This window comes from Contarinia nasturtii, unplaced genomic scaffold, assembly GCF_009176525.2.
Source record: "Contarinia nasturtii isolate CC-2019 unplaced genomic scaffold, AAFC_CNas_1.1 Cnas_scaffold_4084, whole genome shotgun sequence".
NCBI lineage: Eukaryota > Metazoa > Arthropoda > Insecta > Diptera > Cecidomyiidae > Contarinia > Contarinia nasturtii.
Window position 1 is genome coordinate 46,191 of NW_022201380.1, and position 13,951 is coordinate 60,141.

Genomic DNA, 13,951 nt, shown 5'->3' on the forward strand with positions numbered 1-13,951 from the left:
TAATACGTAGTTCACGATATTTCCATTTAAGTCGATCCATTAATGTTCACCAGAAAGTTCAAACCACGGTTGAAAATACATTTATTCGTGCAAAACAAGAGCGTATAAAGTCGCATGTGTTAGCGACACGGATACATATGGATAACGAATAGTTGACGTGTAAGATGATTGCGAATGCGAAGCACACAGTGACGCGTATGTTTGAGATACGCTCAGCTGGAAAATAATAATATTGTTTACAATCTGTTAAACGGTCAATGTTCATATAACATGGTAAAGGTTCAAGAATATGTGCGTATATTTAGTCAGCTTTTGACAGTTATTATTTACATTTCTGGATCTTCATTCACTAAGAGTCTTAGTGACTATGACAGTTGATCATTGAATGCTTTGAAAATCTGAAATGGAAATTAGATTTGTCGATGTACATCGTACAAGACTATTTCATTTCAGTGCAATATTTTTTATTTCGTAAAAAGCGTAAACTTTGGCACAATAATATGTCAATATTGGAATTAGATTTGTCCATAAGAGGTCCCCTTCTCAAATAAAGTTTATAAGGTCTATAATTGGAAATACGCATATATATATATATCAAAACAAACTCTCAAATGCCGCTACTGTGCTCTGAAAAAAGTCAGTCAGCAAAAGCGTTATAAAATATATGGACGATGTCACGCTTTTGATGGCGTACTTTTTTATATAACGCGTCACATACAGTTTTTGACACTATTGCTGACGTACTTTTTTCTATAACGCATTTGAAGACATTTATCTAGTAATGCTGATTTATTCTAGGCGGTTCAATTATGTCTTTGTTATTTTATTTTAGTTGACTCCAGTGCCGCAACATCAGTAGAGCAAACGTACGATAGCGATACGTCGTTTGTGGCACTTGCTCGACGCAATATTAACGACGCGACTGCCGGCAGGTTGTGTAGTAATATACAATGTATATTGTATATACTGCACGTATATGTAAATATATAAAGAAAAACATACTCGCAAAGTTGAATCGCTGTGGTTGAGATGTTACAAGCCCAATTGTAGTGTCGTTAATATTATGAATCATGTTGTTGTTTTATTACTAATTTAAAGAAAATGTGAATATAAATCTGTAATTGTATTTAAAAATCTAGTATTATTAATTCTAATTTTGGTCACAATACACGTTCCAATTGTTTCTCTAATAACGTTGTATTTTTTAAAACTTACATTTTTTTCAAAAAAATTTTTTGTCATTGGTTGAATATTTTCCAAAATGGATAAATTTCCGACGTAAATTCTTTGAATTGATTTGAGTTTATTACTCCACTTTTATTCACAATAAAAAATGATTAAAAATCTGAAAATTGTGGCTATTATATTCTTTATTTATTTTTTGAAAAATTATGGAATATTTCAAGCCAAACTTTTACTGCGTAGATCAAGATGCGACTGTTGTCGCGTTTGATCACACCGAGTGGCTCTCTCTATAATTGGAAATATTTTATAAACTGACACAATAATATATTTTGTAATATTGGAATTAATTTTTTTCCATAAAACATCCTTTTCCCAAATAAACTTTATACGACTGCTGCTATTCCTCCTGCTGTTGCGCCTGCCATTGCTGCTCTTTGTTTTGCGTCCTGAAAGGATATTTTTGTTTAATACACCTACTTCAAAATGTATGCGAAAACTTATTTACAATTAAAAGACTTGCTGCGATCAAAGCCGCCTTCATATGAACATCTAAGTTGACATCAAAGTTGATTTCCATGGCGTATCTAGCATTCCAAAAATTTCCGGAATATTTTAATTTTTTAATAGAACCCACATGATCGCCGTCCATTGTTAGGATCTACAATATTAAATCGAATTCACTGAAAATATTCCTCCAGCAAATGTGAAATATATACTGTTCACCTTAAATTTGTAAAAGCTTTCTCTATCAAGTCGTAAAACTGTTTCATCATTGTGGTTTGTCACAGTAGTTGTGCTGGAACACCATGTTGACTCAAATTTTACGCACGCTATTATTTGGCCAGAAGATGTTTTCACTTCGAAAGTACTACCCATACATCCGGGAAAATATGTAAATCGTAACACTTCGTTTCCGTGAAGATCCGAAACTTTCATCCCTTGTGGTGAACATCCAAGTCTGCAACAGTCATCATCGTCAATGCCAATGTATATCTAAAACGAATGGTTTCGTAATAAATACAAGAAATTTGAATCAATTAAGACATACTCACATCTTCCTTTGATCCGTTTTTTATAAAAAACTCTCGAGGTAAACAACAGGGAAATTCATTTTTAACAAACAATCGATCGAGATTTGTTAAGTATTCCAAGCCGGGCGAGACATTCGGGATATCTGTTTGTGGATTATGCACATTTGATTATTTATGTCTTAAAATGTTTTTTGATAATGAATTGACCGAATCAAAAGCCGCAACAACAGTAAAGCAAATATACAATAGTGAGATCTTCTTTGTGGCTCATGCTTGACTCATTATTAACGATGCAACTGACGTATTGGCTGCCAGCCAATGGCTGGTAGCTTTTGTAGTATTATACAATGTATACACTGTAGCTATATGTAATTATATAAAGAAAAACTTACTCGCAATGTTGCATCGCTGTGGTTGAGATGTTACAGGCCCAATTGTAGTGTCGTCTTCATTATGAATCATGGTGTTTTATTGCTAATATATTATTGAATATAAATCTCTGTGTATTTAAAAACCTCTTGACGTTATATTTTTTTAACTTACATTTTATGTATTGGTTGAATATTTTCCAAAAAAAAAAAAATCCGACGTAAATTCTTTGAATTGATTTGAGTTTATTACTCCACTTTCATTCACAATAAAAAATGATCAAAAATCTGAAACTTGTTGTTATTATTTATTTATTTTTTGAAAAATTATGGAATATTTCAAACCAAACTTTTACTACGTAGTTCAAGATGCAAGTCAAGATGCGACTGTTGTCGCGTTTAGTCTCACCGAATAGCTTTCACTATAGTTGGAAAAACGCATATATAAGTCTAAGAGCGTAAGCTACGCGTACTATTAGTGCGTTAGATCTATGCGAAACCGAAACACATAGCGGCATATATGTTTACAATACGAATTAGCTCTAATAACATCGCATACGGTCTTACCTGTAGTTGTTTAAATTTTGCGCTTTAAAAATGAAAACAATCAAGTTTCAAACCACCACTACTCGTGGCGCCGCAAAAACAATCATCAGTATTGGTTACGGTAAATTTCTTCAAGTTTTAGGCGAAATCTCCTTTTGTCCCTAAATTTTATTTGGGCTTCTAAGCTTCGCACACATTGTTTTTGAAGGCTGAATGTAAGTATAGTTATTATTCGCTTTTTCGTCATGGGTTTAATACCAACGTAAATAAAATGTCTTACATCCGTAAGATGAACTTTTCCGCACTGTGATCCACAACATGCATTTATTACGTATCTTTTGCCGTAAATATGAATTCATGAGAAAACTGAATCTGATATAAGTTTTGCGATACAAATAATTTTCGTTGGACTTTTCAATGCCTGTATGATATCGTAATCATGTGAAAATTTGCAGATGTTATTTTTTTCACAAAAAGCTAACATTCTGAAAGTTTGAAGAAATTTCAATACAATTGAGTGGTACCTTCCATACAAAATTTTCGTTTTTGAGCAAAAAATTCAAAATTTTGTTGGGGAGGTATCTCTATTATGCATTGAAATCTCTTCAAACCCTCGGAATGTTATTTTAGAGTGAAGAAAATAACCTGTGCAAAGTTTCAGCTCATTACGATATCATACAGGCATGGCTTCCATAAAAAAATCCAAATTTTTTGAATTTTTTGTATGAAAAGTGTTTTGAAAGTTGATTGTATCGCAAAACTAACGTCATATTCGATTTTCTCGTACCCAAAAACCCCCCAATACACATTTTTGAGTGTTTAAGAATACATTAAAAATCACTTTTGGAAGAAAAATTGAATTTTTCCCATGGATGGACATGGGCATCACACCAGACATGACACTTTACCCTGTCAACCAAAGTCGGTCAAAATCTAATGGTTTCTATTCCTCGGCACCCCCAATCATCCTGTGAAGTCAGATTTTGAATTACTTTTCTTGTTTGAAAGTTATCGTGTTAACAAATTTTTGCGTACAGGGTACAGCGTACAGGGTACAGGGTACAGGGTACGCACATACATTCGGACATCGAAAAAACGCTGGATTCGTGTTCCCTGGCCCCAAAAACACCCAGAAAACACATTTTTATGGGTGTTAATTTTTCGACCGATTCCAATACTTTACCTTACACACTAGGTGTGTGCGGAAAAGTAAAATATAGAGGCATTTATACGCCGTCTCCAAAGCGGTTGAATATTTAAAGTATCACATCTAAAATAATACGGTGGCAATACAAAATTCTCGTCTCTTTGGTAAACAAATCTTAATGTCCATATCACAAAGTCTTTCTGAATTGATTCTATTCTATCTGAGTGTATACGGTGGTATGGCTGCCATACAATACTCGCGTATTCTAATTTTGATCTGACAAGTGCACAATATAATATTTTCGCCGTTTCGATCGTGAACTTATTTTTTAGTGTCCGTTTTATGAATCCCATAGCCGCATGTGCACTAGCTGTAATCGCATCGATGTGATTGACAAACGTTAGTTTTTTGTCGAAAATAACGCCGAGATCCTTGTGTAAATTGATTCGTTCAAACGTGTGTTGGCCGTTGTTGATCGTATATACGTAGTCGATTGTGTTTCCACCTTTTGAATACGTCATTACAAAGCATTTCTTCAGATTCAGATATAGGCTGTTTTCAGTGCACCAATCATTCAACTGATCAATGGAATTTTGGAAAGTAATGGCATCACTGGGCGATTGTATTTTTCGAATCAATTTCAAGTCATCTGCAAAAAGTAAGACAAGTGCATTTGACACGGTTTCGACAATGTCGTTAATAAAAATAATGAATAGACATGGTCCCAAAATACTTCCCGCAGGTACTCCTGATGAGACAGTGAAAGTACGTGACTTTCTTTCGCCGATTCCAACAAACTGTGTACGGGCTGTCAAATATCCATGGAACCATTTGACTAGTCGTCGGCCGAATCCAAATTTCACCAGTTTCTGTAGCATTCTTTTGTGGTTGACCCGATCGAAGGCCTTGACCCTTGATATACTTCTGTTTACCTTAAATTTAAGGCTGTTAAGGCTTTCTTGATCAAGGTGTAATACTGTTTCGTTATTGTGGTTTGTCACAGTAATTGTGCCTAAGCCCCATGTTGACTCAGATTTCAAGCGCGCTATTATTTGCCCAGAAGCTGTTTTCACTTCGACAGAACAAGTCATACATTCGGGAAAACGTGTGAATTGTAACACTTCGTTTCCGCGAAGATCCGAAATTTTCGATGCATGTGGGGAAAAATTAGATCAGCAATTATCATCGTCAATGCCCACATATATAATGAAATGTTACATAATAAATGCAACAAACTTTAATCAATTAAAACATACTCACATCTTCCTTTGATCCATTTTTTATAAAAAACTCTCGAGCTGAAAAATGGGTGAATTCACGTTTAACAAACAATCGATCGAGATTCGTTAAGTAATCCAAGCCTGGCGTGACATTCAGGTCATCTGTTTGTGGATTATACACATTTGATTAATTATGTTTTTACAATGTTTTTGAGTTGACCAACTCAAAATCCGCAATAAAGCAAATATACAACAATGAGATGTCCCTTGTGAGACTTGCTTGACGCATTATTAACGTTGCGACTGTCGTATTGGCCGGTAGCATGTGAATAGCTAAAGCTATGGATATAGTGGCTGCTATTTCATATACGCCTTTTAACTCGTGTGCTGTGTGTACCATAGAGCATGAATAATATAGCCTACTAATTCTACTGTACTTTTGAATGTGAGTGTATACAAACGAGAGAGACGAAGAAAATAACGCACGATATGCAAAAACAAAAGATAACACACAGCATATGAGTTATATAGCGCCTATGAAATAGCAAAAACTTACTCGCAAAATCGCCGCGCTTTGGTTGGAATGTGACAGGCCTCTTTGAAGTTTCGTTGTCTTGATGTTACATCATCGATTCCTTATGTATTCTGCTAATTATAATTTGTGCTGATTTATTACTAATTTATTGTTGATTATGAATAAAAAACTGTAATGTATCGATGTGTAGTTAAAAACCAAGTATTATTCATTGTAATTTTGGTATTAATACACAGTTCCACTTACATTTTTAGTTATTGCTTGAATTTTTTCCAAACTGAATGAATTTCCAGAGTAAATTTTTTAAATTGATTTGAATTTATTACTTCACTTTCATTCACAATAAAAAAAATGATTAAAAATCTGAAACTGGTGGTTATTATATTATTTATTTAATTGAATATAAAAATATTTAATTGAAATAAGGAATATTTCAACGAAACGTCTACTGGATAGTTCAAGATGCGACTACTCGTTGGAAATACGCATATATAAGCTACGCGTACTATCAGTGCGTAGGAACGATGCGGAACTGACGATACGAAACACACAGTGGCGATACGAAATATATGTTTACGATACAAATTAGTGCGAAAAGTTCATTTATTAGTAGATTTTTATTAACAAATATTAGTAATTGTAAGTCAAAATTCGCAGTATTTAAAATACAAAAATAAATATAATTGTCAATGACAATTTGTCATTCAAAGTTTTCATATCTAATATTCTTAATTTTCTGGTTAACTTTAAAAAAATGCGAAAGTCTAAAACATTTTCAAAAAATTTGGCACATAATAATATCAATTTGAAGCTAAATCAAAGTATCCGAACATTTTGTAGCCGTGATGGTACATAGATAACATGAAAAAAGTCGAAAAAAGTTGTATACACTATGATGCACTATAGTGCACTATATTGCAGTGTAAGACGTCTATAGACGATGCATATAACTGCTCCAAAGATTGTAAAAAGGGAGTTTTTTGTAATGGTTATTGTGCTAATATTGAAACCACTATCGATTTTCTTTCAAATGCTGCTACTGCGGCTCTCCCGATGATTTCCTAAGCAACATTTCCTAGAAAAAAAACAAACTATTTATCGAATACACTTGATCCGAAATGTAAAGGAAGACAATAATTTACAATTGAAAGACTTGCTGCGATCAAAGCTGCCTTTACATGAACATTTAATTTGATATCAAAGCTGACTTCTATAGAATAGGTGTCAATGAATCCTTTATTATCTCGTCTCTTTGTAATTTCACCGACTTGAGTGCCGCTCAATGTCAGGACCTAGAATGTTAAACGGAAGAAATCGTATTCACCCAAATTGAAAAAAAAATTGAATAAAAAAAAAAACAAAATGAGCAAAAAATCGCACCTTAAATTTAGAACTGTAAAAACCGCTTCGTTCAATGCGTAATAGAATGTCCTCATTGTTGTTTGCCACAATGTATTTAGTCGTAAAAAGCGAGAAATCAGGTCTTACTCGAGCTATTATTTGACCAAAAGGTGATAACACTTCGACGATAAAACCGCTACATTGCAAAAAACGTCTAAATTGTAGCACCTCATTTCCACGAACATCGAACAGTTTTATTCTATGTGGTCCACAGATCAAACCAATGCAGCATTCACAATCATCGTCTTCAACACCAACATACACCTAAATGTGTCAAATGTAACAGAGAATAACAAATTTGAACATTTTTGTTTGAAAACATTTGGAAAATACTCACATTTTCCTTCAGCTCATTTTTTATGAAAAATACACGATTTTGTGAACAACATTGAATGTTTCTTTTGATAAACAATCGATGGACGGTTTTCAAGTAGTCCAGACCAGATGAGCCATTTAGATCATCTCCACCTGTTTGGGAATTAAAACTAATTTAATTCAAACGTCACAGAATCAGTAAAGCGAATAAAGTAGCGAATTTATGACACTCGAAGTGCGTTGTTCGCTTTGGTCTATGCTTTGGTTGGTGTCTTGTACAGTACATGCATGTGTATAAACTTACTGGAAAATCCGCTTTGTGGTTGAGATGTGACAGGAGCTTTTAAACTTCCATAATCAATATTGGATGTACGTATGGGATTGCTTTCGGATGGGATGGGATCTGAAATCACTGATTCCAAATGCGTTGTTCTTGAATTTCCTTGAGACATATTTGAACCTTCTTCCATCTGATTTGAAATGTTGAAGAATTATTTAAAACTTTTCATATCGCTATTGAATACAGTCCTCGAAACTGTTCATAGTAAATACAAAATCATAACGACATGTTTCTTAACTTACATTTTCACTTTTTAAAAAATGTGTTTTCCGATGACGAATAAAAAGATGATTAAAAATTAGAAATTTGTGCGTTTTATTATTGTTTAGTTAAAAAAGTCGACTATCACAGCATAGTTCAAGAGGCGACTAGTCAAGCAGTTTCATCAAATAGTACTACAATTGGGGATACACACATTGGCGCCAAACAGACTCGTACTATAAAGCCGCATGAGAAACCAAAATTGATGCAAAAAAAAAAGTGGAAACGAGTCGCACTGTGCCGCTTGTGTTTACGATACGGATAACTATCCGAACTGAACTCAGTTTGTAGGGAAAAAAACCATTTTATTGGTACATTCTTTATTGACAAACAAGTAATAAAGCCCATACAGTATTCAATACATAAAACATAAATAAGTTTTCTTACACAGTGCTTTTTCTTATTGCTTCTTCAACTTAACGATTTTGAGTCGTCGTCCACTAAAACAGTGTAGTATGTGTAAGATGCTTTGAAAACCTAAACAAAAAATCAAGACTTTTATAAATAGACTTTTTTTGCATTCCACTGCAAAATGGTTCAAACTTTAAAAAAATTTACATGAGAATTTTCATAGACAAGATTATTTTATGTCCAAAAATCAATTGTTAATCGATCAAACGTTTCCTTTAAAAAAAAATCTTTATGCAAAAACCGAAAATACACAAACCGCTAAAAACGTCGGTAAATCAACGGCTGCAAATTTCCCAGCCGTTAATCGGCATGCTCGTCTTGATCGCATCATCACCATGGTCAATGCATTTCGAATTCGATGTGAACTTCTACCAGATACTTCCCAATTAGAGAAGTAGGCGTGCAAACGAATGTTTTCGCTCTGAAAGAAAATGACAATTTTCAACCCTGCACTTTTTTGACACTCGTTTCTTTTGTCGATTTTATACTGTACCGCAACAAACACTTGACTGCCATAAAAGCAATTGGTGTACAGCTGAATGATAAGTCCCGAATAGAAAAAGGCGACGTGAAAGAATTTCGGTGTCATTAGATTGTCAGCAACGGATGAAATTGAGAACAAAACACCACATATCATTGCACCACTTCCGAGATCTTATAATTTAAACGAATAAAGTTAAATTTTTGCTAAAATCGGGAGAAATATGTAGGGAAATTACATTGAGCCAATAGGGCCCAGGTGAATAAATCATTCGTGCGATTGAAGAAGCTGGAAAAGGCGAAAGATTGGTCCTAAAATTATCTATAAATCGTTTTTTTTCTAATAAAAAAACATAAAACTCTCTTACTCTGAGACGGCAATATGATGATTAACAATGTCTTTGAGTCGACCGTTGATGTGCAGAGCAATAACTCTCTCATCTAATTTATTTGAAAATAAAGTGTTTTAAAAATGAGTTTTATTAAAAATTGTAAAAAAATTAAACCTGGCAGTTCTTGGTGCATCATTTTGAGCTCTTCTTCCACATTCTCACGAAGGTTTAACTTTTTGATACAAAAAAATGGTTCGAAATTAGATACAAACACTGCGCATAGCTCTTGTTATTGATAGCTGCAGCGGATGCGGTAATGACAAATCGCTTCCTTAATTAGGAATCCTCATTAAGAAGAACAGAATTTGAAGATAAATGCAACGTTGATCCTTGTGAACCGCAGCCACCAGTAACACTCAATCTTCAAACTAAAAATATCCTCAACTAAAGTCTTCTCAAATATTACTCACCAAATCATCTTTGATGACATAAAACTGAAAGCGAATGTATCGCATAAAGCCCATGACTAAATTATCAATTGGTAAAATGATGCACACCAAACTCAGTCCACCCAGAAAATTTGAAGCGAATATTATCTAAAAATTGAAAGGAGCCATTTTTAGGTCAAATAAAATGATGTCTTTGGATCATGTGATTACCTCATAAAACCGCGTATACTTGCCATATGGCAACCAAACATGATAAGAAAACATTCGTTTTGGTCGTTTGCATTCAAATACATCTCCCATAGGTACTCTTAGATTAAGTTCACTGATTAAAAAATAGATTAGAAATATTTGAAATAAAAATTGCATTTAAAATTCATCTCGTTTTCTATTTTCATGTATTAAATCTTCAAGGCCGTAAACCCACCTGATTTTCTGATCAAAAAAATTGATTCGTCTGGCCAATTCGTTGATTTCATCGTGTCCACTCAATGTCTCGCGTGAAAATATCGTGCCATTTTCCTGAATCATCCACGGAACATCATTTATTTGAATTTCGTGTCTCAACAGAAAATTTTCATAAACTTCAAATTTTTCCTGACAACTCTGAACCATCTCACTTCGATTGGTAAGAGTTGCATAAATTCCAGTGAAAAGAGCAAAACTGGTTGTGGACAAAACAGCAAACCAATAAATATAACCCAGTTTGTCGCTCAAATTTACAGTTCTTTCCAAATTGTCGAGGAATCTATATTATCGAAGAAAAAGAGATAACTTGAACAATTACTTGACGCTCAAAACTTTGATAAGCATTTATGTAAAAGCTGAACCATTATCATACTTTCGGTTATCTTTGCGATATAACGGCATTTCTTTCGTACGTCGGTCCAGCTCCAAAAACTCATACTTTCGAGACATCCTGTAATTCAATTTATTCACATGAAATTTGTTTTTGTTTCTGTGTCAAATACATCGACAAAAGATTTAAAATGAATACATTTTCCCAATTGAAACTACTTTGCAAATGATAATTTGCCAACAAAATAAACTTCAACTACAAAGCTAGATACAAAGTTGAGTAACAAAGTAAATAAATCAATAACTTTTTTTATTGCTTACATAATGTACGCTTTTGCAATGCCCAGAAAATGTTGTATGCCATACGCAACCGATACGGTTAGTTCGTCAATTTCCAGTTCATTGAAGCCATAAGTTAGCATTACAATTTCAAAAAATGTATGAATCGATGCAAATGTTATCAAGGCCATTTTGTAAATGTCATAGATTTTTTTCGGAATGCCATGATCCACACTTGGGACACAATGTGAAAAACACATTTATTTATTTGAAATAAACTTAGTTTTTCAAGAACCTTCTTACCTTTTATCAAAAAAAGGTGTCCAAACGCCAATTTTCTCCAACACACCTGAAACATTTCAAATGTATTTCTTCATTTAATTCGCCCGATGTTATACTTTTTAAAGTAACTTCATTTTCGAATCAAGTCAACATAAATTTTGAATTAATGTAATAAAGCCATTCCATACCGAAATTAGACCAAAAGAAACTCGAATTATCCATATTTTCGCCTCGTTAAATAGTTACTGAATATTTTTCAAATGCACTTGTAATCGATTTATGAGCAATATGCAGGAAGACGCCTCAATTTATACCATCTTTCAACACAACTACGGTTCATGTAATGAAGTTATTCAATCAGTTGAGGTCTGTTATGACTTTTTTCGATATATAAAAATTTAATGAGACAGAAGTTTGAATTTTGTTTAAAACCGTTTAACTCGTTTTTTTGCTTCCGAACAAAACAGGGCCGGATTCAGTTCGACTTTTTGTTCTTTTGGTAAAATTGAAAGCTGTATGGACTTATTCAAAAGTTTTGAATCAAAACTGAATTTTAGCGAAAATCGAGACTGAAATATCGAAAAAGATTTAAGTCCGTCTTTTGAAGGTACTCGCATGGAACTGAATTACAAATTTAGTCGAAATGACCTTTTATTATTCTTCAGACAGCATTAAAAAAATACAGAATTATCTTTGATTTTTCGAAATTCCATGAGAAAATTAAAAGAATTGTTGTGGGGATAAAAAAAAAGATTTTTAGAGAAAAATAAAGAAATAGAAAACGTCTTGTGATTAATTTTCGAGGTATTCAATTTATTTTGTCTACCAAAATCAGGCTGAGCATAAAATATTCAATGCGTATATATATTTTCTTTCGATTTACATAATATTCTCGTTGGTCATTGCATTAAACGAAGAATAATAATAAATTACATAATTGCTTACAATTCTATGGACTTCACGTCAGAAAATAATTGTACCAAAATTTCCACTAAATCACGAATCGAAAATTGCCTGACTTTCTTACTAAATATTAATTTTTGTATTATTTTGTTTTTCGACCAAAAAACGTTAACAACATTAACTGTTCTGGGTCCCTTTTCAGAATCGACCCACAAATGATAATTATGAAAAATCAGTTCCAAATCCAATTCAGTGCGTTAAGTTCCATACCTCGTACTTGCTGAATATTTCATTATTGTTTTTGACATCAAACTACGAACCGAAAAAATGGCCATGATTATGTCCAAAATAAAAAAAAATTGTTGAAACAAAAATTATCTCAATGCTCATCAAATCGATTCACCGACAAATTCCTCAAAAACTGTCTAAAAATTCATGAGCCTAATTCAATCCGCTTCTCGATTCAATGCGAAAAAAAAAACTAAAAAAAGACAGTGAAAAAAAGTGGCAAAGAAATTGAATGTCACGCGCGTGTAAGCAAAATTCGATTAGGTTTTCAATAGTTCGGGGCGGGATCGATACAAAGCTTATAATCACGCGATTTAATTTGAAAAATTGATAATAACTAACTCATTTAGAAAAAACCCGAATTCTTGACATCGGGAAAGAACTTCAAAGTTTGAACGTGTCGAACGACTGTTCCGGTGGCCCGGCACCGAATTAATACATACATTGGTCAATGGTCACGTTTTACACATTAAAATCGAAAGAAAAAACCCATCAATGGATCGTTGGAGATGAATCCATGTGTTAAAGTTGAATGAACACCTTTTTTCACTACGGCAAAATTACAGAGGTAATCGCAAAGAATCAAAGTAATTGATATAGTCGGCAGATCGATTAGCAAGCCGTTTCATTTTGTAACGGAGTAAGCTTTTTTCGGATTGAGGTATTGAAATAACCTTACCTTGTAATTGTTGCACAGCCAACTACAGCACCAAATAAAGTCAACACATTTTTCGGTTGGTGAGCGTTTTCACGCCTATTGCTACACTTCTTAGCGCAGTAAGACCGTAAAATGGGCAAAATATTAATGGAAAAATATGACGGCGATTGGATCATCAGCATCAAAATCAAGGTTGACCAATTCTCAAAGTGAAAATCCATTACCTTTCTTCACCTTCAAATGGTTTTAAAATTACGAGGGAACTCCATATTACCGAGAAAGAATGCGTCACAATTTCAAAAAAACACAATTTATGGCTTCATTACAAATTAAAACCCAATTTCGATTCCGTTCGAAATCGAACCGATTTTGTTGTGTTCCGTTTCCCATCGCAATACTGCATCTGTCGCAATGGTTCCATATTCTACTTATTGAAGTTTTACAATGTCTTACACTATATGTGTATTCGGTGTATGCAATGACCAAAACAAAATCTCCATATTTCACTACCGAAAAAGGTTGTTGTTTTTTCCTATTTAAAAAAAAAATCCACAAAAAAATTGAAAACAAATTTCATAATCAATTTTATAAGCATATTTCTGCCACTTTATTTCGCTTATTGTGAATATATATTTTTTCGTATCAAAAATTGCAAAAAAAAACTGTTTTCTTTCAATCAAACTTCAACCGTTAAAAAAAACTTCTCAAGGCAAACGCATGTATGA

At 33.4% G+C, this 13,951-nt stretch overlaps 3 protein-coding genes across 5 annotated transcripts; all 3 read right to left on the bottom strand.

The window, feature by feature from the left end:
• Positions 1-1,362: 1,362 nt before the first annotated feature.
• LOC116350348 (phospholipid scramblase 2-like) lies at positions 1,363-2,814 on the bottom strand. 2 transcript variants are annotated; one of them, XM_031782114.1, is made up of 6 exons: positions 2,760-2,803; positions 2,609-2,690; positions 2,238-2,359; positions 1,909-2,178; positions 1,691-1,843; positions 1,363-1,631 (listed from the first exon to the last, which is right to left on the bottom strand). In XM_031782114.1, exons 2-6 carry the CDS (start codon positions 2,676-2,678, stop codon positions 1,569-1,571), a joined length of 678 nt encoding a protein of 225 aa, XP_031637974.1. In that variant the 5' UTR covers positions 2,679-2,690; positions 2,760-2,803; the 3' UTR covers positions 1,363-1,568. The 2 variants fall into 2 exon arrangements, with proteins under 2 accessions (XP_031637974.1, XP_031637975.1); XM_031782115.1 differs by having other exon boundaries at positions 2,609-2,814.
• Positions 2,815-6,824: 4,010 nt separating this feature from the next.
• On the bottom strand, positions 6,825-8,447 carry LOC116350424 (phospholipid scramblase 1-like). Of its 2 annotated transcripts, XM_031782219.1 has the most exons (6): positions 8,331-8,447; positions 8,053-8,218; positions 7,771-7,901; positions 7,413-7,697; positions 7,175-7,324; positions 6,825-7,107 (listed from the first exon to the last, which is right to left on the bottom strand). In XM_031782219.1, exons 2-6 carry the CDS (start codon positions 8,216-8,218, stop codon positions 7,069-7,071), a joined length of 771 nt encoding a protein of 256 aa, XP_031638079.1. In that variant the 5' UTR covers positions 8,331-8,447; the 3' UTR covers positions 6,825-7,068. The 2 variants fall into 2 exon arrangements, with proteins under 2 accessions (XP_031638079.1, XP_031638077.1); XM_031782217.1 differs by having other exon boundaries at positions 6,825-7,324.
• A 306-nt stretch (positions 8,448-8,753) lies between these two features.
• Positions 8,754-11,286, bottom strand: LOC116350295. Its single transcript, XM_031782050.1, has 11 exons — positions 11,138-11,286; positions 10,860-10,937; positions 10,446-10,766; positions 10,232-10,343; positions 10,043-10,168; positions 9,747-9,804; positions 9,609-9,681; positions 9,480-9,529; positions 9,254-9,414; positions 9,017-9,181; positions 8,754-8,826 (listed from the first exon to the last, which is right to left on the bottom strand). The coding sequence occupies exons 1-11, from the start codon at positions 11,284-11,286 to the stop codon at positions 8,761-8,763; spliced, it is 1,359 nt and encodes a 452-aa protein (XP_031637910.1). The 3' UTR covers positions 8,754-8,760.
• Positions 11,287-13,951: the final 2,665 nt, after the last annotated feature.